This window comes from Doryrhamphus excisus, linkage group LG9 (assembly GCF_037039965.1).
Source record: "Doryrhamphus excisus strain RoL-2023G ecotype Guam linkage group LG9, RoL_Dexc_Guam_v1.1, whole genome shotgun sequence".
In the NCBI taxonomy this organism is placed as follows: domain Eukaryota; kingdom Metazoa; phylum Chordata; class Actinopteri; order Syngnathiformes; family Syngnathidae; genus Doryrhamphus; species Doryrhamphus excisus.
The window spans coordinates 19,587,466-19,611,187 of record NC_136365.1 but is presented as its reverse complement, the minus strand read 5'-3'; the positions used below and the strand labels follow the sequence as shown (position 1 = coordinate 19,611,187).

Sequence of the window (23,722 nt, the reverse complement as noted above, 5' to 3'; positions counted from 1 at the left end):
GCAAACTAGAGAGCTAGCGACCTAAACGGTGGCCTTCAAGTTATTTCCTTTAAACTGAAATAGCCAAAAACTTACCACTTCCACACGGATAGGGAGGATAACTATTAACAGTTATTTAACCTTTAACATGAACATTAATCAAACGTAATAATTTTTTCCGGGTACATGATACCATACAGCATCCATATCAAACTTGCGCGGGCCGCACTAACATTAAACTTTCATATCAAGGCCCACGGGCCGCGTGTTTGAGACCCCTGCTGTAAAGAATAATCAAGGAACAAAATATACATTTATATACTTCTTCTAGATTCATGTATGAGTGTTGAACGTGACACGGACATCAGCAGTCACATGTTCCTTCAAGTTTTCTTTGAATCACCGATGTGGCGTGAGTGCCCTCGGCATCATAGTTTCAACCACAAGCCCCGCCCACCTTCGCTTACATCATCACGCTTTTGGTATTGTTGCAACGCTGACTCAATGGCGGGCAAACCCTCTTACATGCCACTGCTGGGATTTAGAGTTTCCTTCTTTTATTACCATACTCTCACCCCTCCCCCATGGTAAAAAAAGTAAGAGGGAGGGGGGAGGGACAAGCAGTCATGACAACCACCCTCCCGTCCGCTGTCATGGCCGCTTAAGGGTGACCTTCTCATCTGACCTTTGTTGTCATGCAAACAAACACACGGGAAGAAGACAAATATTTAGCTAGTTTTTTGTCTGAGTTAGTTGGTTTACATTGTTTTAGATAAGTAGTAATAGTAATAAGTATAGACAATAAGAAGTAATAAGCAGTAATAACAATAACGTATGAACTATGCACATCAAAGCACTAAATAGAAACAAACTCAACAGTTTTAATCAGCAACATCTGCATTCATTGACTTCAACATTGTCTTTTTATTTGTGTAAAACTTCCTCACGCGCTCCAAAAGTTGATATTTAATTTTGGAAAGGTGGATATAGCTTTGCCCCCGCAGCTCGCTACTCTGCACGTTATCACGCTCCAATAATCTCTTTTATTCCCACCGCAAACACGCTCAGTGCTGGCGCCACCGAGAGGACCAGGGCGCGTTCAGGTTTCACTCGGATTGCTCAAAAGTACTTTTTTTAACTGCGTCTTATGAGGCAAGATACTGTATTTCAAAGTCTCATCATCCGTGAAAGGGCGCGTGGGATAAGTGTTGAATGCCAGACAGAAAAGTTTAAGGAAAACTGCACTTTCTTTGGAATTATGTCCGTCATCCACAATCCTTATGTGAGACATGAACACACATGTCTTTCTCTTTTCAGTGCCTTCGAAAGATATAAAAACAGATAAAAAGACAAAAAAAAAAGCTCAGTACTGCTTTATGATGCAGACAAAGACCGCGATTAAACACCTCAAAAAACTTCCAACAAGGTTTTATGGTTTTACATCCACACTGGTACATTCATGACAACATAATAAAATACATATTTTATGTATTTTAACCATTTTTAATTGACAGCCACGAGAGGGCGCTGTAGGCTTGTGTGCCATTATCTGCAGCTACTGTACTATTATTCATTCATTCTATTCATTTTCTATGCCGCTTATACTCATTAGAGTCATGGGAGTATGCTGGAGCCTATCCCGGCTGACTTTGGGCGAGAGCGGGGTACACCCTGGACTGGTCACCAGCCAATCGCAGGGCACATATAGACAGAATCAGAAGAATCAGAATCAGAATTGCCTTTATTGTCATTGTATTGCATACAACAAAATTTGAGTGCAACTCCACGGTGCATTTTGTAGAAATAAGGAAAAAAAATAAGGAAAAGAATAAAAAATAAAACAAGGAATAATATAATAAATATAAATATATAAAGTGGCAGGTACTGTTCAGAATAAGTGTAAATATATGTACATCAAAAACAATAACCTATACAGTAATACAGTAAATTGTCCATAGGTATGAATGTGAGTGTGAATGGTTGTTTGTCTATATGTGCCCTGTGATTGGCTGGCCACCAGTCCAGGGTGTACCCCGCCTCTCGCCCGAAGACAGCTGGGATAGGCTACAGCACCCCCCGCGACCCTTGTGAGGATAAGCGATAGAAAATAAATTAACTAATGATTTTTTACCAGGCTGCACGGCGGTCGTGTGGTTAGCGCGCAGACCTCACAGCTCGGAGACCGGAGTCAATCCCACCCTCGGCCATCTCTGTGTGGAGTTTGCATGTTCTCCCCGTGCATGCGTGGGTTTTCTCCAGGTACTCCGGTTTCCTCCCACATTCCAAAAACATGCTAGGTTAATTAGCGACTCCAAATTGTCCATAGGTGTGAATGGTTGTTTATATGTACCCTCGCCTGAAGACAGCTGGGATAGGCTCCAGCACCCCACGACCCTCGTGAGGATAAGCAGTAGAAAATGAATGAATGATATATTTTTTTAAACTGAGCAACTGGAGGAGACCCTGGCTTTAAAGAGTCAGCAGGAACTAGTGCAATGCTCCGAGTAGGCAGCAGAGGGCAGTGTTGCACTGTGGAGCTAATTCAACTCTATATGAGTGCAGTGTGTCTATGTAAATGTGTTGAGGAGATAACAATGTCCTTTTAGAGGACACCTCACATGACCGATATAAACTCCCATATAGTTTATGCTGATAAATACCGCAACATACATGCATGTTGTGTTTCTTTACCGGTTGGCATAAACCTTGCTTCTGTTTTTCCAGTATTAACCGAGACCATACCGGAGCCACCTGCTCATCATGGGAGTCATTTTCCCCACTTCTCCACTTGAATAGACTTGAGAGTGAAAATAGCAACAGGAGTTGTTGTACAGTAAGACACGAGGCTGTCACTGACTGAATCAGAGAAGTTGGAGTTAAAAATAACTGACTGCTCTTCACAAGTGTTGAGCCAAGGAGGAAAAGCGCTCCCCCACCACCCAGAAACCTAAAAAGGTCTCCTTCGTCTTTCACTATCAAATAATATCTGAACTTCAAAAGTCAGTAAATAAGCACATACTATGTGTGACATACACATTAGAAAGTATTGCATGGAAGAAGCGCCACTGATAATTACTAGTCGGGAACAGTATTACAATGCCTTAAAAAAATGCTAATTTTACAATAACTGCCAATAATAAATATTCTTAAAGAGTCAGTAAAAATTTGTTTCCGGAGGAAGGTTTTCCAGTGAGAACAGATCAGAATTTGTAGGTAAATGCTATATATAGTCACTGGTGCATCCATACATGGGTTGGAAGGCTGAACGGCATGCCTCCGGTGAGAGGCTAATATTTTTGTTCCCATCAGCAAGTGCTTCCCAAGCGACGTCCGGCTGCTCCGCCACGGCTTTTTGCGCTCTTTTAATCTCTTGGGGTAAGTCATCTCTTTTCGCACAATTTTTACCTTACAGAGCTTTTGACAGAAAGAATGTTGCAGTAGCAGCTGAGCGGGATCACTGAAGTGAACACTGAAGAAAACTCTGTTGACAGACTACTTGTTTCCTGTGTCAATTAGCACTCGTCCTAAACATACACGCACATTTAGAGGTGGCTCAATAAAAGAACAAATGTGCTTTTACAGTGTGTAAAAACCATGTGTCACTTAAGTGCGGTAAGTTCAATCCAATCCAATGTTAATGAGGGGGATTTGTGCATGTAATCGAACAACATAAGGACTTTTCCACTGTTAATGACCTCCACTTTCCTAATGGCGGGCAAGGCTAACCACTGGAAGCTATTCATAGCTGAGAAGTGTGAGGTTGTAAGGTGAAACATTTCAAGTGCTCTCAGCCTGTCCCGAAATATTGTACACCCTGGTTTTCGTACGCCTTGATTTTAGTATGATTATTATTTTTTGTCAAAAATAATTGTTAAAAATATGTCTCGGTTTTCGTACACTGCCTTTGTTATCATACAAATGCGTCAAATGAAATAGTCCATTAAAGCATCCACATGTCAGTGAATGGATAGTGGATCTTTTAGCATCAGGACACTACGGACAGATTCCAACCTGGGAATACTTTAATTATCTGTATTGTGTTTGTACGGGTGATTTATTTGTTCATAGACCCTTCACAAAGAACGATAAACAACTGGTATCTGTCGCCTTCATGTGTATTGAAGAAATGAGATGAAGAAATGAGAATGAAGATGAAAAATCTGACAGTGAAGAAAGTTGCATGTTCCATAACTTTGGTAAAGAAGGTGAGAAACCCAATTAGAATTCAAGAAAGAAGTTTTAGAGTAGTACGCAGGAAGCGTCTATTACAATAGGATTGCAATGTAAAGGAACCTTTAACACAGGTTGCACGGGGACCGCTTTAAGACGGATACGCAACAGACAGTGAGCCGAACTAAACTACGATTATTGTCTATGAAATGTGATTTATGTTAGTTATTTTTTGGGTGTTTGGAACACATGAATTGGATTAGCATTGTTTCTTATGGGAAAGTATTGATTTGGTTTTCATATGTTTTGAATTATTGACAAAAACAAATCAATCTCTGTGAACCCAGAACCCAGCTTATAGCTATATTTGTTAAATTATATATATTATATAATATATATTATATAATTATATAAAATAATATATATTATATATAATATATTATTATATATATTATATAATATTAGTTATTTGTTATATTTATTAAAACATGGCATCTATAGCAAGGGTGTACAAACGTTTTCCAGCGAGGACCACATTTGAGAAACAAAAGGAATATTATGACTTTATTCCAATATTTTGACTTTATTCTCATCATTATAACTTTTTTGCAACCTAATTTTTTAAAAATTTTGACATTTGTGTTGTTTTTTTCTCACAACTTTATGAATTTATTTTTTTTTCTTTTATGTTTCAACATTACACTACTGAAATGACATTATTTTTCGTCATAATAATGTGGTATTCTCATAAAATTGCGTCTTTTTGTTATTCATCTTTAAAATATATTTTTGACTTTTTCTGTAAAATTCCTGCTGATTTATCCAATTTTGGCATTTAAAATGAAAAAAATTCTTGTTAAATTATAGTTTTAGATTATGCTGCAAGCCAATAAAAAAACAGCTGCTGGCTCCCAAGCCACACCTTGGACCCCCCTGGTCTAGACACATGGAGTACTAGAATAGGATGAGGATTCCAGATTGTGATGGTCTACACTCTAATACTAATACTAATACTAATACTAACAGAGGAGCGACGCATAGAATAGAAAGTAGTATTGATGTCATGCTAACATAACATATGTTTGGTCTTCCTTTCCCACTCCTGGTCCGTGTAGCAAGGTGTCCTTGACGTCTTCCGGTCATGTCTTCCAAAGTCATTCCCTGGTACAAGAGGCAGAAGTATGGCAGCCAAGTCAAAAGTGATTTAGCTTATCAGCACAGCACAAAGCGTGTAATCAGCCAGCAGACACAAAGGTATGAAGCTGAAGTCCGTCTCTGCCTTCTGCTGCTTTGCCAGGTCCATTTTTGTCTGGCTGACAGCTCGCTTTTTTTTTAATAGTTAACCTTTGTTAACATCAAGTATGCTGATGCTGAACAACCACGTCATCCATGATGGTGGTCCACATTTTGGTCTTATTCTGAATCATAATCAGTCACTACTGTGTGTCGTGCAGAAGGTCCCAACCCAAAGAGCTTCATGCTGCTTTAGCTTGACTTAAGCCTAAGAAGAGCTAAGGCTCTGCATGACAAATGCAAGCTGCAAAGAAAGCACAGGCCTGCTGCAAATCAAGCCAAATAAGAATAAACGGAAGATTTCAAGTGTACTCACAGCCACTGGTGCTCTGCAGCTTCTGCTTAAACTGTGTGGGGTTGGGTTACTTTTTCCACCGAGGGTCTCATTCAGGTACAAAAGGATGTGGGGGACCGTTTGCATATTCATTTTGTACAGTAAATATGCTGTGTAGGTCAATACAGTCAGATGTGGAAGTCCAAAAGGAGTAGGAAGAAGCAAAGCTTATTAAATCCTACCCCTCCATCTGGTACTTTTACAATCAGTAACTGTTACATTTGTTCACTTCCTGCTTTCCATAATACAGTTTGTTTTTTTTATTCTTCTTCTTCTTATTATTATTATTTTTTTCAAATAATGTACCTCGTACCGAAGTACGAGGTGATATATATGGGTAAATATTATCCAAATACTATGTAAATATTACATATACAAATGCATATTTTCAGTAATTTAAGTATAAGTTTTTTTTATTAAAAATTCTATATATTTATGTATTTATTTAGTATTTATTTTTTATATTTATTGATTGATTGATTTATTTATTTAGGGCCACGTACTGAGAACCACTACCCATTCTTCACAGAGACTTGAGTCGCAAATGCATCCCTCTTCAAAGATTTTAGTTTTATTGTATTGTGGCTAATATGCTAAAGCTAATGGTTTTATATTCATTTGAACATGCATCAGATTACAATTGAGTGCATCCCATAATCAGTTCACAGTTCCACATGTCCAAAAGGAGTAGGAAGAAGCAAAGCTTATTAAATCCTACCCCTCCATCTGGTACTTTTACAATCACTAACTGTTTCATTTGTTCACTTCCTGCTTTCCACAATACAGTTTACTTTTACAATCAGTAACTGTTACATTTGTTCACTTCCTGCTTTCCATAATACAGTTTACTTTTACAATCTGTAACTGTTACATTTGTTCACTTCCTGCTTTCCATAATAGTTTACTTTTACAATCAGTAACTGATTCATTTGTTCACTTGCTTTCTATAATACAGTTTAAGTTTTTTTTTTAATAGTGTACCTCGTACCGAAGTACGAGGTGATATCTATTATTATATTTCATTAATAATAAATCACTTTTTTTTTCACAATATTCTGAGACGAGGCAATAAAAAGGACACCCCACTTTGGACACTCTGGGTTACTCCTTTTTCCATGGCTGCTAATCTGGTTGGCCTCTGACGTGTTCAACCGAGTTCCGAGTGTTCATCCTGTACTTGGCCGCCATGTTGCCCTCCCAGCCGCCCCCAGAGTGCATGCCAATCCCTGAACCTGACCTACTCGTCAACACCAGCACTGCCTTAACTTGACCAAATCTTATCATCACTTAAATTCCACCCTGTAAGGAGACCATCTTGTGCACGACTTGGCATTGCTTCCATGAGAGCTAAATGAGCTTCTCAGGCCAGAAGCTCCACTCTCCAGATTCTTAATGAAATGTGTTCCCCTCAGCAGGAAATCAACTTGCAAGTCAGCGACTCAGGTGCAGGCCCAAGCCACAGAGGCGATGGCGGAACCAGCCTATACCATCCCGGTGTTCCGGCAGAGGTGAGGCTTCCACTGCTTGCTGACATACGTATGTCACGCTAGTTTAGGTGTAAATCCACACCCACCCAGTTCTCACATTATGTGATCATTAACTGTTAGTATCGGAAATAATATTTATATAGTGTAGTGTACAGTAACAGGCATTGTGTGTTGGTAGGACCACCGAAGTGACTGAAGAGACCGAGGAGTACCAGAGAGTGAGCACAAAGGTGGAAAAAGGATTGGCCGCCATTCAGGAAGAGCTCCAAAGGATGAAGATTGCCACCAAGGCTCAAGTTGATAGTCTCGCTATGGAGAAAGAGGCAAGTACTCCTGGAGTAATAATAATAATAATAATAATAATAATAGTAATAATTTGCTGCACTTTGTCACTGGGAGTATGAACCAAATAGTCCCAACCATCAGCCAATCAATCGATGTAAAGCCGTGTTGTGTCACAGGTTAAGGAGATGATGTACAAGAAAGTGGACTTGGATGAAATCCCGAGGTTGCCTGACTTCATGGTGGCCCTGCGGCCCCACACAGTGTGGGAGAAGACCCCCGTGAAACTGTTCTGCACCGTGCTGGGAAACCCCAGGCCCATTGTTAAATGGTCAGAACCTTATTAACCTGTCTGTTTTAAGATTCAGATGTACCTGTCCGGCTGTGGTTGAGTGGTTAGTGCGCAGACTTTACACCTAGGAGACCCTAGTTCAAGCCCACCCTTGGCCTTTTTTTTTTTTACAATTTTCTGAGACGAGGCAAGAAAAAAGAACACCCCACTTTGGACAGTGTGGAGTTTGCATGTTCTCCCCGTGTATGCGTGGGTTTTCTCCGGGTACTCCGGTTTCCTCCCACATTCCAAAAACATGCTAGGTTAATTAGCGACTCCAAAATGTCCATCGGTATGAATGTGAGTGTGAATGGTTGTTTGTCTATATGTGCCCTGTGATTGGCTGGCCACCAGTCCAGGGTGTACCCCGCCTCTCGCCCAAAGACAGCTGGGATAGGCTCCAGCACCCCCATGACCCTCGTGAGGATAAGCGGTAGAAAATGAATGAATGAATGAAAATGCGACTTATACTCCAGTGCGACTTATGTATGTTTTTTCTACCTAATTATGCATTTTTGACCTTGTGCGACTTATACTCCCGAGCGACTTATAGTCCAGAAAATACGGTACTTTCAATTTTTGCGATTTTGCCCGAAGACAGCTGGGATAAGCTCCAGCACCCCCGCGACCCTCGTGAGGATAAGCGGTAGAAAATGAATGAATGAATGAAAATGCGACTTATAGTCCAGAAAATACGGCACTTTCCATTTTTGAGATTTCGCCCGAAGACACTTGGGATAGGCTCCAGCACCCCCACGACCCTTGTGAGGATAAGCGGCAGAAAATGAATGAATGAATGAATGAATGAGTGTACTTGTCCAGAAGTTTAATCTAAGAGACTCCTTTCACGCAATACATTGAACAGTTTTGTTACATTAATGTTTTCAATAATAATGTGTGTGTATGTGTGTGTGTGTGTGTGTGTGTGTGTGCAGGTACAAAGGAGGAGTGCCGGTGGACCCGCTGAGCGCGCCAGGAAAGTACAAGATTGAGAACAAGTATGGAGTCCACAGTTTGATCATTAGCAGGTATGACATCAACATTATGTTCCGTTCCAACAATGTCTAACCGGGAAGAAAGAAAATGAAAGGCAGTGGTAACCTTTTGAGTTTTGAGAAGACATGTTGGGCAAAGGCAGTTTTAGTGCAGTGAAATAGAGGAGGAGGTTCTGCCCCCCCTTCTTCTTCAAGACTCATCAGCTGTTCATGTCAAAGCGCTGACCTTTGCGTCATTCGAGCCTTAAATTCTTCCCGCTGCACTCCCACTTTCTTGGCCCCCGGTCCTCTCGCCAAAGCCGAACCCCTTCTTGTTACTGTAGCCGGTCGCCAAGGAGACGCCGGTGTATGTCGCAGGCTGATCAAAATGAAAAAAAAAAAGTTCTTGACCAAAGAAGAAAATGTGTGCCAATTGAACGTCCTGTAAGAAAGAAGACCCCCGCAGCTGGACATTGACTCACCTTTAAAATAGTCTATGACCACAGTGAAGGTCACATTTCTTCCTTTCTATTCTCACTCCGCGACTCGTCCACTCCGCCGCCTTCTCCAGTCTCCGGTGCCTGAGGTTATTACTCAAACATGTCTGTAAGGGTGGAGAGATGTCCGTGTGTTTCTGAGGAAACGAACACCGTTCATCTGCAGGATGACCTCGAAAGCTGCGATGTGAACTCATTACTAAAAAACTGCCCACTTAAAGGGATACTTTATATTTTTCCAACATAAGCAGTGTAGTGCATCAACGGTGACTTATTAATGTGCAGCAACTATCTTGTTTACGGGACTAAGTGGGAGTTAAGTCACAGTTGATGTACTACTTCCTTTACCACCGTAAATATGGAAAATATTACGATGAATGAAAAATGAAATGAAAATCATGTGTAATAATAATAATAAAATAATCATCTATCCATCTACCCATCTACCCATCTACCCATCTACCCATCTACCCATCTACCCATCTACCCATCTACCCATCTACCCATCTACCCATCTATCCATCTATCTCTCTATCGCTCTCTCTCTCTCTATCTCTATCTGTCTATCTGTCTATCTGTCCATCTGTCCATCTGTCCATCTGTCCATCTGTCCATCTGTCCATCTGTCCATCTGTCCATCTGTCCATCTGTCCATCTGTCCATCTGTCCATCTGTCCATCTGTCCATCTGTCCATCCGTCCATCCGTCCATCCGTCCATCCGGCCATCCGGCCATCCGGCCATCCGGCCATCCGTCCATCCGTCCATCCGTCCATCCGTCCATCGCTCTATCGCTCTATCGCTCTATCGCTCTATCGCTCTATCGCTCTATCGCTCTATCTATCTATCTATCTATCTATCTATCTATCTATCTATCTATCTATCTATCTATCTATCTATCTATCTATCTATCTATCTATCTATCTATCTATCTATCTATCTATCTATCTATCTATCTATCTATCTATCTATCTATCTATCTATCTATCTATCTATCTATCTCTATCCATCCATCTCTATCCATCCACACCATGTAATAATATCGAAGACGAATGATACCCTCACAAAAATAACCATAGAAGTCCCACATTGAGTGCAAGTTGACACACTGTTGTTTCTCAGGTGTGTGGTGAGCGACACTGCCGAGTACAGCGCCGTAGCCAGCAACGCGTACGGCACAGCGACAAGCACGGCCGCCGTGACTGTCAGGAGTAAGTCCCAACCTCATCGTCTGAATGCTTGTTGATTTCTTTCTGCCGTCTCTGCAATGATGACTTTCATGTTTGTGCAGGAGCAGCTGGAGCAGGCTGGTCCAGCCAGATCGGACTAGGTGAGAGGACACAGTTATGAAATTTCAAAAATGGAAAGAAATGTATTTTGTGGACTATAAGTCGCTCGGGAGTATAAGTTGCACAATGGCAAAAATTCATAATTAGGTAGAAAAAAACATACATAAGTCGCACTGGAGTATAAGTCGCATTTTACTTGACCAAAACAGACATTACGCCATCTTAGAAGGCAAGTTCTAACATTAAAAGAATAGAGAACAGGCTGAATAGGTGTAAGATATGCTAACACAATGCTTATTCAGCTACACAAAAAATATAAACATGAACAGAAAAGGTGTCCAATGTTTATGTAACATAAACAGTTTTTTTTATATATAAGTCGCTCTGGAGTATAAGTTGCAGGAAGAGCCAACCTATGAAAAAAAGTGTGACTTATATTCTGGAAAATACGGTATATATTTTCATTAATAAGCCTACCACTGCTCTTGTTGCCCGAGTGGAAGGGTGCCAAACTGTTGTGTACCCTACTAAAGTGCTTAAACTGACCTAGTTACCACAAAACCTCTGCCCATGCTATAAAAAGCTTATATTGACTACCTCTGTTTGGTTTTGGTTGTTTGGCTCACCACCCAAAGCTTCTTCCTGCTTTGTGCCTGCTAGTGCCCCACCTGACTGACATCCATCCCACCAAGCTGGAGGTCACCCTTGTGGATTGTTTCCCTGTAACCTTTGGTGTGGAGGGCGAGTCCGCCAGTCTGCTGTGTTCCATGGTAGTAGTCCCCGACCTCCCAAACTTACCTCCTGTGGTGCAGTGGTACCGTGACGGTAGGTCATTTTCCCCTTCCGATAATCCTATAATATCGGATCTTAGTGGTCGCACTGTGCTCCATCTTGTTGTCTTGACAGATAAACCTCTGAAGCCCAGTCATCTGGCTGAGATGTCGGTGGGCGGGGGAGTGGCCCGTCTCGTCCTGCCTCACTTAGCCAAGGACGACGAGGGTCTCTACACGGTCCGCATCTACAGCAAGGATGGAACCGCCGAGCACTGCGCGTACCTCTTTGTCTCAGGTAGTACTTGATCATGCCATATGGGGACCACTTTCATGTTCTTTACATTGGTGTAGGTTCAAGATATGCTAAGACGGTAAATATAATTGACTGCATGCAAAATATGATCATGGTAATGGTTTTATTTCATTTGAACATGCGTCAGATTACAATTGAATGCATCACATAATCAGTTCACAGTTCCACATGTCCAAAAGGAGTAGGAAGAAGCAAAGCTTATTAAATCCTACCCCTCCATCTGGTACTTTTACAATCACTAACTGTTACATTTGTTCACTTCCTGCTTTCCATAATACAGTTTAAGTTATTATTATTATTATTATTTTTTTATAATGTACCTCGTACCGAAGTACAATGTGATATATATATGGGTAAATATTATCCAAATACTATGTAAATATTACATATACAAATGCATATTTTCAGTGATTTTTTTCTTATTTTTTGGATGAAGTCAAATAAAGGGCTACACGGCGGTCGAGTGGTTAGCGCACAGACCTCACAGCTAGGAGACCAGGGTTCAGTTCCACCCATGGCCATCTCTGTGTGGAGTTTGCATGTTCTCCCCGTGCATGTGTGGGTTTTCTCCGGGTACTCCGGTTTCCTCCCACATTCCAAAAACATGCTAGGTTAATTAGCGACTCCAAATTGTCCATAGGTATGAATGTGAGTGTGATTGGTTGTTTGTCTATATGTGCCCTGTGATTGGCTGGCCACCAGTCCAGGGTGTACCCCACCTCTCGCCCACTTTTGTAATTGTTCTACAGTTAATGTTTTGTTCTTCTTTCTTAGATGCCACCGCCCCTGTAGCTGGGGCTCCTGGTGCCCCGATGAGCGTCAAGGCGTATGACATCAACTCCGATTATGTCCTGGTTGCCTGGAAACCCCCCAACACCGTCAACGAGGCAGCAATCACTGGATACTTTGTGGACAGGTCAGCATGCACACATTGGACTCTTCAAGGCACTTGACACTGAAAGCTAGCATGTACTTTTAAGCTTCAAGAAATAGCTTTGATAAAAAATAAGAATGTAGGAACCTAAGGAACCTTGGTTTTTCCACTGCTGATGTCATCATTTGGTGTGTAGGTGCGAGGTCGGGAGCGACACCTGGGTCCAGTGCAACGACGCCCCTGTGAAAGTCTGCAAATACCCGGTGCACGGCCTGAAGGTCGGCCACTGCTACCATTTCCGCGTCAGAGCCGTGAACAGCGCCGGCATCAGCAGGCCGTCCCGCAAGTCTGAGAAGGTGACTGCTCTGGACCCTGCCGAGAATGAGAGGCTGCAAGGTAGCCACGAAGGTAAATATAGGAAGTCCTGTCTGAGCGTCTCATCACGGTTCTGCTCTTTCACTACTGAACAGTGATTAAGAGGGAAGGGAAGTACGACATTGTCATCAGGAATGATGACTTGGAAGGTACAGTAGCGTAGTTTGTCTTCTGGTAGCCTCAAACCAACCTCAAAACCAACCTCAAACCCAACTTTAAACCCACCCCAAACTCAACTTTAAACCCACTTCAAACCAACCTCAAACCCAACTTCAAACCAACCTCAAACCAACCTCAAACCCAACTTTAAACCCACCTAAAACCCAACTTTAAACCCACCTTAAACCCGCCTCAAACCAATCTTCCACCGTGTGAAACCTGACCTTAATAGTACCCAATACTAATAAATACCGTATTTTCCGGACTACAAGTCGAACTATTTTTCATAGGTTGGCTGTTCCTGCGACTTATACTCAAGAGCGACTTATAAATGAAAAAACTGTTCTGTTCATGTTTATATTTTTTGTGTAGCTGAATAACCATTGTGTTAGCATATCTTACACCTATTCAGCCTGTTTTCTATTATTTTATTATTGTTAGAACTTGCCTTCCAAGAGGACATAATGTCTGTTTTGGTCAAGTAGTCTGTAAAATAAATTACCCGCAAAAAATGCGACTTATACTCCAGTGCGACTTATGTATGTTTTTTTTTCTACCTAATTATGCATTTTTGGCCTTGTGCGACTTATAGTCCAGAAAATACAGTATATACTAAAACTAACCAACCACAACCCTTAATTTTTTGTGGTTGGTCTAGTGAGTCCTGTGGTCTCAAACCAGGGCCTGCAGAATGAGTTTGTAGAGCGACTTATAGTCCAGAAGATACGGTATAACACGTCCCTCTTTGTGACCTACTCGGAACACACTCCCTTAACTAATGTACTCTTAATGTGCACTTTCACATCCGAATAGGATCGTTTGTGTTTATAATAATGGGAATCTTGATGATGTTACTAATAATAATAATTTTAAAAGTTATTATGAAAACTCTTGATTAGGTTAATTTGGAAAATAGACAACATTGTTTTTGTCAATTGTTTACGTACTTTGTGTACTATACATATCAATGTAGGTTTGGTACTATCATAACAGACGTGTTGTTTGCTCTAACCGGAGTTAGTTGATGGTTAAAGTGACTAAAATGTGCTTGGAGTTTTCAAGTGTGCCGGGTGTCTCAGTCTCGCCTTCGGTCTTAACTCTCAGTCTCTTTAACACACTCGCTACTGTGTGCACTTGATGCCTCTACATGGTTCATTGTCAAACCAGGCTATGTAACTATCCCGGGGGAGCCCACTGACGTTCACGCGTCCGAGATTTTCAAATCATATGTCGTGCTCAGCTGGAAACCTCCCAGCCCCCGCGGACGATCTCCCCTGTGGTACGTCATTGAGAAGGTGTGTGTGTGTCTGTTTGTGTGTCTCCATCACCTCTCACTTTTTTCATACATATGGCTCAACATCAGATGTCGGCGTCCTGTCAGATTTGGGCTTTTACTACTCAGTGTTGATAAACGTCGCGCTTGTTATGTCCGATTCTCCCGCAGTGCTTAGCAGGCACTGCAGTGTGGCAGCGGATCAACACAGCAGTCAAACTGCGCTCTCCTCGTTACCCGGTTTTTGATTTGCAAGACGGCCAAAAGTACCAGTTCCGAGTCTATTCGGTCAACACGTACGGCTCCAGCGAGGCCTCTGCGCCCTCTGAGCCCGTCCAAAAGGTTGATCTGGATGGTAAGGCACCCCCCCCCCACATGAACGCATCAGTTACTAAAACATCATGTAACAGCGCACCAGTGTCCTATCATGTACATTATGTTCAATGTGGAAAAATGTGTATGTTGCAGGTTGTGAATTGTCTTTTGGTACGTATGTATATCGTATATATACGTATGTATACATCTTGTCTTCACCAGGATGCTTTCATTCACCCCTCACATCTTTTACTTCCGACACTTTCCACTCTAAAAAGTGATTTTGCTGCATCATTCTCCTCAGTCCACAGCCCTGCTTCCGCGTGCTAGCATTAGCTGCAGCAGCATGTTGCTTTTAAAGCCACTTCACACACTTTTTTTTACTTTTGTTTCACAGCAGCTGTCACTTTAATGGCCATCAAGCTCAACATGTCCACGTTTGTGTTTTTTGATACGATATTTATCCAATCTCCCGCTATACAGGACATGCTTTCCATCCATTCATACATTTTCTGTAATTCTTGTCCTCGCTAGAATGACAGGTACGCTGGAGCCTATCCCAGCTGTCTTCAGGCAAGAGGCAGGGTACACACTAGAGTAGTCGGCAGCCAACTAATATACATTTTCATAGGGTACATTGATATAAATATTGAAATAACGGACTGCACAGTGGTTAGCATATTGGCCACACAGTCAGGAGATCAGGGTTTGAATCTCAGTCGGGCATCTTTGTGTGGTGTTTGCTTGTTCTCCAGTAGGTTCCTCACGCATTCCCAAAGTCAGCAGGGATAGGCTCCAGCATACCCTGTGACCCTGGTGAGGGATATGGAGCATAGAAAATGAATGGAAGGATCAAAATAATGTTTGCAATTATATCAAAATAATAAATAATAAATAATAAATAATAAATAATAAATAATAAATAATAAATAATAAATAATAAATAATAAATAATAAATAATAAATAATAAATAATAAATAATAAATAATAAATAATAAATAATAAATAATAAATAATAAATAATAAATAATACATTTAAAATTTAAAATTTAAAATTTATTTTTTAAAAATAAAAAAATATACATATTAAAAAAATATATGTAATAAATATATAAAAAAATAAATAACAGTAAATTTCACAAATACTTTTGAAGTTGCTGCCTTTAAATGCAAATAATTGTGTTAGGTGGTGGACTTAGCGTCATTAGTTTGGCGTCGCTAATGGTTTTTCCCTCACTGAACCAACAGGTGTTCCTTCCGCTCCTGGCCAGGTGGTGGCCACCCGGAACACCAAGTCGTCTGTATTTGTCCAGTGGGATGCGCCCAAGCACACGCAGGGCCTGATGGGATACTATATCGACGGCCGCATTGTTGGGACCAAGGAATGGTTCCCATGTAACCACAAACCCTTCAAACACAACAGGTGAGTAAGAAAAATAATAAGGTGGAAAAGGAATAAGGTGCAAAAAAAATAATGGATAGTTCTAATTAAATTAATTATGCACGGTTGTCACAGTAAATTACAACCTCGATGTCCGTTTCAGGTTTGTTGTGCACGGCCTGACCCCTGGGGAGAGCTACGTGTTTCGAGTCCAAGCCGTGAACGTCTTCGGCCTCAGCGACGAATCTCAGGAATCATCTCCCATCGAAGTGGAGTCCGCCCTCGGTGAGTTTGACATCGATTGCACCCTAAACGGCTGACAACTTTATTCATCGTCAACACATGGACAATCAGAAGCATTCTGCTATTTCATTGTTCTGCCAGGTGGGGGGGTTCATTGTGGTATGTATTGGATCATTGCGCCTCCTTCCCACCACCTCCTTCACGTCACGTTTTATCACGAGTGTTCAAACTGACATCTTTTTAACATTTTTTGTGTGGTTCCTTACTGTACGTGCCCCGTAAGTAAATATCTACTGTGTCATTGTGAAACAGCCACCCCCAGCACCCCCTACGGCATCTGCATGCTGAGCTGTGACGGCTCGTCCATGACCGTGGCCTGGAAGAGCCCCAAACGCTGCGGCGGCTCCAAAATCAATGCCTACTACGTCGACAAGCGCGACGCCGACACACTTATTTGGAAGGAGGTCAACCTGAGCGCCATCTTGGATCGAGTCTGCACCGTGAGCGACAGGAACATGTCATCATGTGTGGCGTCATTCTGACGTGTTTGTGTCTGACATATGTCACCGTCTGTGTCTTCAGGTGGACAACCTGACCGAGGGGACCTTCTATGAGTTTAAGGTTCAGGCTGCCAATGTAGCGGGCGTGGGCGTGCCCTCGGCTCCCAGCCTCCCAATGAAATGTGAAGCTTGGAACATGGAACAGCCAGGTACGCCCATAATTGGGTCATTGTGTCAGCGCTCATTCATTAACACTGTGTGTGAACTCTTTTTGTTCGCGGAAAGGTCCTGCTTACGACCTGACCTTCAGCGAGGTGAGGAGTCACTCCCTGGTTCTCGTATGGAAAGCGCCGGTCTACACGGGGGCGAGCGCCGTCTCGGGCTACTTTGTGGACATGGCTAAGAAGGGCTCCTCTGAGTTTGTCACTCTGAATCAGGACGCCATCACTCAACGCTACTTGCAAGTGAGACAAAGCCTTACACTAGCTCCATCCCTTTTAGGTACTCCAAATATTTTGGTACTCTTCACTATTTTGCAGCATGTCTTGTCATGTTTGGTAACAGCAGAAAGGACACGCACCAGCAAATACAAATAGAGGGTGTGGACATTGAAAGGGTGAACGAAAATACACTATAGATGAAAATATGAGCTGGAAACCTCATATTGATCATTGAAATATGATCTCAGGGAAGAAGTACATTTGAAACACTTATATGCTAGGACTACGTTAAAAAGCCATAGCATTTCAGTATGTGGAATCAAACTATGGAATGGATTGAGTAAGGACCCCAAACAATGCACAACAATGAGCCAATTCAAGAAACAATACAAGCAGTTGATGTTTGCTAAATACAAGGATGAAGAGTCTTGAACCAGTCATGATGTGCTATATATATCACTATATTGACACTTAGTATGGTACACATTATGTCATTGGATGCTCATATCACCTCGTACTTCGGAATGTGACAAAAAAAATAAAACTAAAAAAAATAAAACTAAAAAAAAGCAAAATTAATAAAGTTAAAAAAAACTTAAAACTATATTAGGAAAGCAGGAAGTGAACAAATGTAACAGTTACTGATTGTAAAAGTACCAGATGGAGGGGTAGGATTTAATAAGCTTTGCTTCTTCCTACTCCTTTTGGACATGTGGAACTGTGAACTGATTATGGGATGCATTCAATTGTAATCTGATGCATGTTCAAATGAAATAAAACCATTACCATTACCATCAATATCCTGCAGGTGACTGATCTGGAGGAGGGGGAGTCATACGTGTTCAGAGTTCGTGCCGTCAACGCACACGGTATCGGTAAGCCCTCCATGGTGACAGAGGCCGTCTGCGCCAGACCTCCTCCAGGTAAGACTTTTATTCGGTTTTTCGTAAAAGCTCAGTCGGTAAGCTGACCTCATTCACGTCGCCAGGCACCAAGGAGATCGTGGCCGGTGTAGACGAGGAGACGGGTGACATCTTCCTGTCTCTGGAAGCATCCGATATCAGCACCACCTCCGAGTTTGTGTGGTCCAAGAACTATAAGGCCATCGGCGAATGTCCTCGTATCGCTATCACGACAAAGGGCCGCAAGTACGTTTGCCACTCTTGTCTCATGATGTCGAGATCGAGTTAATGGTTTATTAACTGCTTTTCAGCTCCAAACTGAGTTTCATCAACCCTGATAAAGACGACTTAGGTCGTTACTCTGTGGTCGTCACCGACACAGACGGAGTGTCCGCCAGTCACACTCTCACTGAGGACGGTAAGTTTGCGGCTGTGTCATGTGATCTGGTGACTTTTGCTCACGTTGCTACTCTTCCTCTGCAGCATTGAACACCATGCTGGAGCTCAGCCACGCCATCAGGAACCCGAGTGAGTGTCACACTTGTCCATCAGATGGCGCCACGTCATCGTAAACTAATGTGCTGGCTTTTTTTTTTCGCATTCAGTTGTTCCTCTGAAGCACGGACTCAACTACGAGGTTTTGGAGAAAGGTCACGTGCGTTTCTGGGCGCAGGCCGTGAAGATTTCACCCTCGGTGTCGTATAGATTTGTCGTCAACGACAAGGAAGTGACCAGCGGCGAGGTAACATCCATTTGTCATTGCGCAAATGTCTAATGTAAGAAAATAAAATGTCTGCTGATGTTGTTTGCAGGGCCACAAAATGAGTCACGATGTGGCCACAGGCGTCATCCAGATGATCGTGGATAACTTCACCAGAGCCAGCGAGGGCACGTACACGGTCCAGATTCACGACGGCAAGGCCAAAGCACAGAGCTCCCTGGTCCTGGTCGGAGACGGTAAATTTCATCCACACTCACATTGGATGTCTGGGTGGGATTTTTTTTTTGACTAAACATTTTTGGCTTTCTACTTCTAGTCTTCCTCGCTGCCCTGAAGGAGGCGGAGTTTCAGAGGAGAGAGTACGTCAGGAAGCAAGGTACCGTGTTAAAACAATCCAGACACATTATAGTTGATATAGTTGAAATATAAACATGAACAGAAAAGGTGTCCAGTGTTTATGGAACATAAACTGTTTTTTTTCATTTATAAGTCGCTCTGGAGTATAAGTCACAGGAACAGCCAACCTATGAAAAAAAGTTTGACTTATAGTCCGGAAAATATGGTATTTTATTTCCTGTGTGTATAGAACTTGTTCAGATTAGTGCAGAGTTTAGATCAACTTTTGTTGATTTGATTTGCTTTTGTAGCACATCAGATTTTTCAACAGATTTTATTTTATTTTATTTTATTTTATTTTATTTTATTTTATTTTATTTTATTTTATTTTATTTTATTTTATTTTATTTTATTTTATTTTATTTTATTTTATTTTATTTTATTTTATTTTATTTTATTTTATTCCGCTTTTTCCTCAGAAGGGTCACAGGGGTGCTGGAGCCTATCCCAGCTTTCTTTGGGCGAGAGGCGGGGTACACCCTGGACTGGTGGCCAGCCAATCACAGGGCACATATAGACAAACAACCATTCACACTCACATTCATACCAATTGACAATTTTGCCAATTAACCTAGCATGTTTTTGGAATGTGGGAGGAAACCGGAGTACCCGGAGAAAACCCACACATGCACGGGGAGAACATGCAAACTCCACAGAGATGGCCGAGGGTGGAGTTGAACCCTAGTTGCAAATAATGTTCTTGTTCATGTTGTTTGTCACTTCAGGTGCACATTTCTCCGAGTATCTGAGCTTCACTGTCACCGAGGACTGCACCGTGATGCTGGCCTGCAAGGTCTTACATATTCTGCACATTCCATCTTCTGTTTCCCGTTTTTGGTCGATATTCCGGTCAACATCTGTGTGGCGTTTCAGCTAGCCAACATGAAGAAGGAGACCACTTTCCACTGGTACAAAGAGGACGAGGAGATTGTTCCAGAAACTCCTCCCAATGTCATGTCGGGAGCCTGCGCTCTTCCCATCCCGTTGGTGAGCCGCCGAGCGCCAAGTTTGCCAAGTTCCTGTTGGCATGCGTTGATTGTTATTGTTTGCTCATCGCGTGGAAACATTGCAGTTCTCCAGAAAGGATCAGGGGGTCTACAAGGCTGTGATTGGTGACGAGCGTGGAAAGGACACCTCCACGTTTGACATTTCAGGACAAGGTACTTCCTGTTTGTGTGACTCTTCATCAGCTCCATGCGCCATGTTTGACTTATGTCTCTTTGATTGACAGTCTTTGATGACATCATCAACGCCATCGCCAAAATTGCTGGTAAGTCTCATTAGCGACCCGACCCGGTCAATCAGCGTCCATTTATATATTTACCATATACAATAAGTACAATGAATACTATACACCAGTGCATATATCTTATTAACGTAGTACTCAATGGACTGTATATCCCAGGAATATTATTTTCCACTGCTCTACATAGTAGTTGAAAATATGGGTAATAACTATAAAAGCAATCTTCACTCGCTAAGTGTACTGCAAAAAAGGTCAGTAAGGATAATTCATAGTGCTGCCTACAGAGGACATACTAACTCCTTATTTCTAAAATCACAAATACTTCAACTTGCTGATATAGTTCATATTAAATTAAATTAAATTAAATTAAATTAAATTAAATTAAATTAAATTAAATTAAATTAAATTAAATTAAATTAAATTAAATTAAATTAAATTAAATTAAATTAAATTAAATTAAATTAAATTAAATTGGAAAACAGGAAGTGAACAAATGTAACAGTTACTGATTGTAAAAGTACCTAGATGGAGGGGTAGGATTTAATAAGCTTTGCTTCTTCCTACTCCTTTCGGACATGTGGAACAGGGAATTGATGCGGGTTCAAATGAAATAAAACCATTACCATTACCATTACCATAGTACATACTAGTACAGTATATACCCTGCACCTTATGTTGGTACGTAACTGTGATGTTTGTTTCAGGTGAGTCAGCCTCCGACCTGGTGATCCAGTGCACACCAGAGGGCATCCGTCTGCAATGCTACATGAACTACTACACGGAGGAGATGAAAACCGTGTGGAAACACAAGTATGTTTTTTTCTTGGACTCCGGTAGTCCTTGCTGACCTACATGTGTGCTGCTGATGCCACCTCTTCTAACTTGTTCTGTTTGACTCCTGAGCTGATCCGGTATGCCAACATGACCCCTCTTTTGTTAACTTGGTACTGTTTTTTTTTTACTATAATAACTCTAGACACGTTTTCAACTCTCCAAACGCACATCTTTGCTCTCTTTAAGCCCTGATTGGCTAGGCCTTCCATCTCATGAGCCATTCTTTGTTGACTTAATCTTACCTGACCTCACTACACTTCAAGCACATTAACAGCAGCACATATTGACTCTGGTAAAATACTTCCATCTATTTTTTTATGCCGCTTGTCCTCACATGAGGGCTTGTCCTCACATGAGGTTCACCTCACATGCATGTTTTTGGAATGTGGGAAGAAGCTGAACAAGTTCTGGACTGTGCTGCCAACATTCATTCATTCATTCATTTTCTACCGCTTTTTTCTCACGAGGGTCACGGGGGTGCTGGAGCCTATCCCAGCTGTCTTCGGGCGAGAGGCGGGGTACACCCTGGACTGGTCGCCAGCCAATCACAGGGCACATATAGACAAACAACCATTCACACTCACATTCATACCTATGGACAATTTGGAGTCGGCAATTAATTAACCTAGCATGTTTTTGGAATGTGGGAGGAAACCGGAGTACCGGGAGAAAACCTACGCATGCACGGGGAGAACATGCAAACTCCACATAGAGATGCCCGAGGGTGGAATTGAACCCTGGTCTCCTAGCTGTGAAGTCTGCACGATAACCACTAGATCACCGTGCTACCAACATGCATCCATTAATTACGATTATACTGTATACATTTGAACATAAACGCGTGGTGTCGCCTTCGCCTTCTGCAGGGAGAGCAAGATTGCCTCCTCTGAGAAGATGAGGATCGGCGGCACGGCCGAGATGGCGTGGATGCAAATCTGCGACCCCTCGGACAAGGAGAAGGGTCTCTACACCATCGAGATCTACGACGGCGTGAAGACACACTCCAGAACCTTTGACCTCTCTGGACAAGGCACGGCTTGTTGAGCGCATGTGCATTTTCAATTTGGAAGTTGCAATTTAATCATGTGACACGTCCTCCTCTGCAGCCTACACCGACGCCTACGAGGAGTACCTGAGACTGAAGTGAGTCATTTCTTTCAGACTTGAATGTCAATATTTATAATGTATTCAGTGCTTGTTTTATTTAAACCCACTCCTTTCTGCTCCTTTAGGGCTGCTGCCTTTGCGGAGAAAAGTGAGTGTCACTGCTTTAGTGGAATGATAGGCCGTCATTAATCGTCTGGTCGACGAGTAGTGACTACGCATGTGCTTGTGTCCCTTCAGACCGCGGCAGAGTGATGGGCGGTCTTCCTGATGTGGTCACCATCATGGAGCAGAAGGTGGGTTCAAGCCGTGCTCACACATTGACTGTAGGCAATGTTGGCTTCAGGTGGAGCTCAAGTTCCCCGACAGCATTCCAGAGAGACCGGAGCTGCAGTGTGTCAATGCCACGCCCTCTAAATGTTGCGGTGTGAAGTCGTGTGGAAGCAGATGTGGACATTGCAGAGCGTAGATGCATTCAAACGCAATTAGAAGCACACTAGCGGAGTCCTTGTTTGGGTAGAGGTTAGCATTGTGTTAGCATTGTGTTTCGTTGTACTTCTGTACTTCATTGTACTACAAAAGAGTTGGGGAACACTGGTATAGATAATGAAATGGCTGTAGTTTTTAAACAGACTAAGATTACAGCCGGCGGCACGGTGGTCGAGTGGTTAGCGCGCAGACGTCACAGCTAGGAGACCAGGGTTAAATTCCACCCTCGGCCATCTGTGTGTGGAGTTTGCATGTTCTCCCCGTGCATGCGTGGGTTTTCTCCGGGTACTCCGGTTTCCTCCCACATTCCAAAAACATGCTAGGTTAATTGGCGACTCCAAATTGTCCATAGGTATGAATGTGAGTGTGAATGGTTGTTTGTCTATATGTGCCCTGTGATTGGCTGGCGACCAGTCCAGGGTGTACCCCGCCTCTCGCCCGAAGACAGCTGGGATAGGCTCCAGCACCCCCGCAACCCTTGTGAGGAAAAAGCGGTATAAAATAAAATAAAATAAAATAAAATAAAATAAAATAAAATAAAATAAAATAAAATAAAATAAAATAAAATAAAATAAAATAATAAAATCTGTTGAAAAAAGAAAAAAGAAAGGAGGGGCGTGTTGTCGGAGCTGGAGCTAATTGATGTGCTACAACACTTTTATTACAAAAGTTGATCTGAACTCTGTACTAATCTGAACGAGTTCTATACACACAGGAAATAAAATACCATATTTTCCGGACTATAAGT

The 23,722-nt window shown here is 42.1% G+C and overlaps 1 protein-coding gene across 6 annotated transcripts in view; it reads left to right on the top strand.

Moving 5' to 3' along the window:
* LOC131101373 (M-protein, striated muscle) overlaps positions 1–23,722 on the top strand; it is a 29,229-nt gene that overhangs the window by 4,171 nt on the left and 1,336 nt on the right. Inside the window, exons 1-36 of one of the 6 annotated variants that reach the window (XM_078793590.1) lie at positions 2,811–3,354; positions 5,265–5,403; positions 7,192–7,284; positions 7,442–7,586; positions 7,725–7,876; positions 8,812–8,904; positions 10,469–10,557; positions 10,638–10,676; positions 11,296–11,460; positions 11,542–11,703; positions 12,496–12,637; positions 12,792–12,991; positions 13,066–13,119; positions 14,297–14,424; positions 14,574–14,757; positions 15,967–16,141; positions 16,263–16,384; positions 16,655–16,842; positions 16,925–17,051; positions 17,128–17,306; positions 18,091–18,205; positions 18,271–18,430; positions 18,496–18,602; positions 18,668–18,712; positions 18,790–18,926; positions 18,997–19,141; positions 19,222–19,281; positions 20,027–20,094; positions 20,175–20,288; positions 20,374–20,461; positions 20,533–20,571; positions 21,252–21,357; positions 22,248–22,411; positions 22,488–22,524; positions 22,614–22,636; positions 22,726–22,781. In XM_078793590.1, the coding sequence (XP_078649716.1) occupies positions 5,291–5,403; positions 7,192–7,284; positions 7,442–7,586; positions 7,725–7,876; positions 8,812–8,904; positions 10,469–10,557; positions 10,638–10,676; positions 11,296–11,460; positions 11,542–11,703; positions 12,496–12,637; positions 12,792–12,991; positions 13,066–13,119; positions 14,297–14,424; positions 14,574–14,757; positions 15,967–16,141; positions 16,263–16,384; positions 16,655–16,842; positions 16,925–17,051; positions 17,128–17,306; positions 18,091–18,205; positions 18,271–18,430; positions 18,496–18,602; positions 18,668–18,712; positions 18,790–18,926; positions 18,997–19,141; positions 19,222–19,281; positions 20,027–20,094; positions 20,175–20,288; positions 20,374–20,461; positions 20,533–20,571; positions 21,252–21,357; positions 22,248–22,411; positions 22,488–22,524; positions 22,614–22,636; positions 22,726–22,781 (4,014 nt within the window). In that variant the 5' untranslated portion in view covers positions 2,811–3,354; positions 5,265–5,290. Of the gene's footprint in view, positions 1–2,810; positions 3,355–5,179; positions 5,404–7,188; positions 7,285–7,441; positions 7,587–7,724; positions 7,877–8,811; positions 8,905–10,468; positions 10,558–10,637; positions 10,677–11,295; positions 11,461–11,541; positions 11,704–12,495; positions 12,638–12,791; positions 13,004–13,065; positions 13,120–14,296; positions 14,425–14,573; positions 14,758–15,966; positions 16,142–16,262; positions 16,385–16,654; positions 16,843–16,924; positions 17,052–17,127; positions 17,307–18,090; positions 18,206–18,270; positions 18,431–18,495; positions 18,603–18,667; positions 18,713–18,789; positions 18,927–18,996; positions 19,142–19,221; positions 19,282–20,026; positions 20,095–20,174; positions 20,289–20,373; positions 20,462–20,532; positions 20,572–21,251; positions 21,358–22,247; positions 22,412–22,487; positions 22,525–22,613; positions 22,637–22,725; positions 22,782–23,722 lie in introns of those variants that run through there. The other 5 variants (XM_078793591.1, XM_078793592.1, XM_078793593.1 and 2 more) reach the window with 5 other exon arrangements.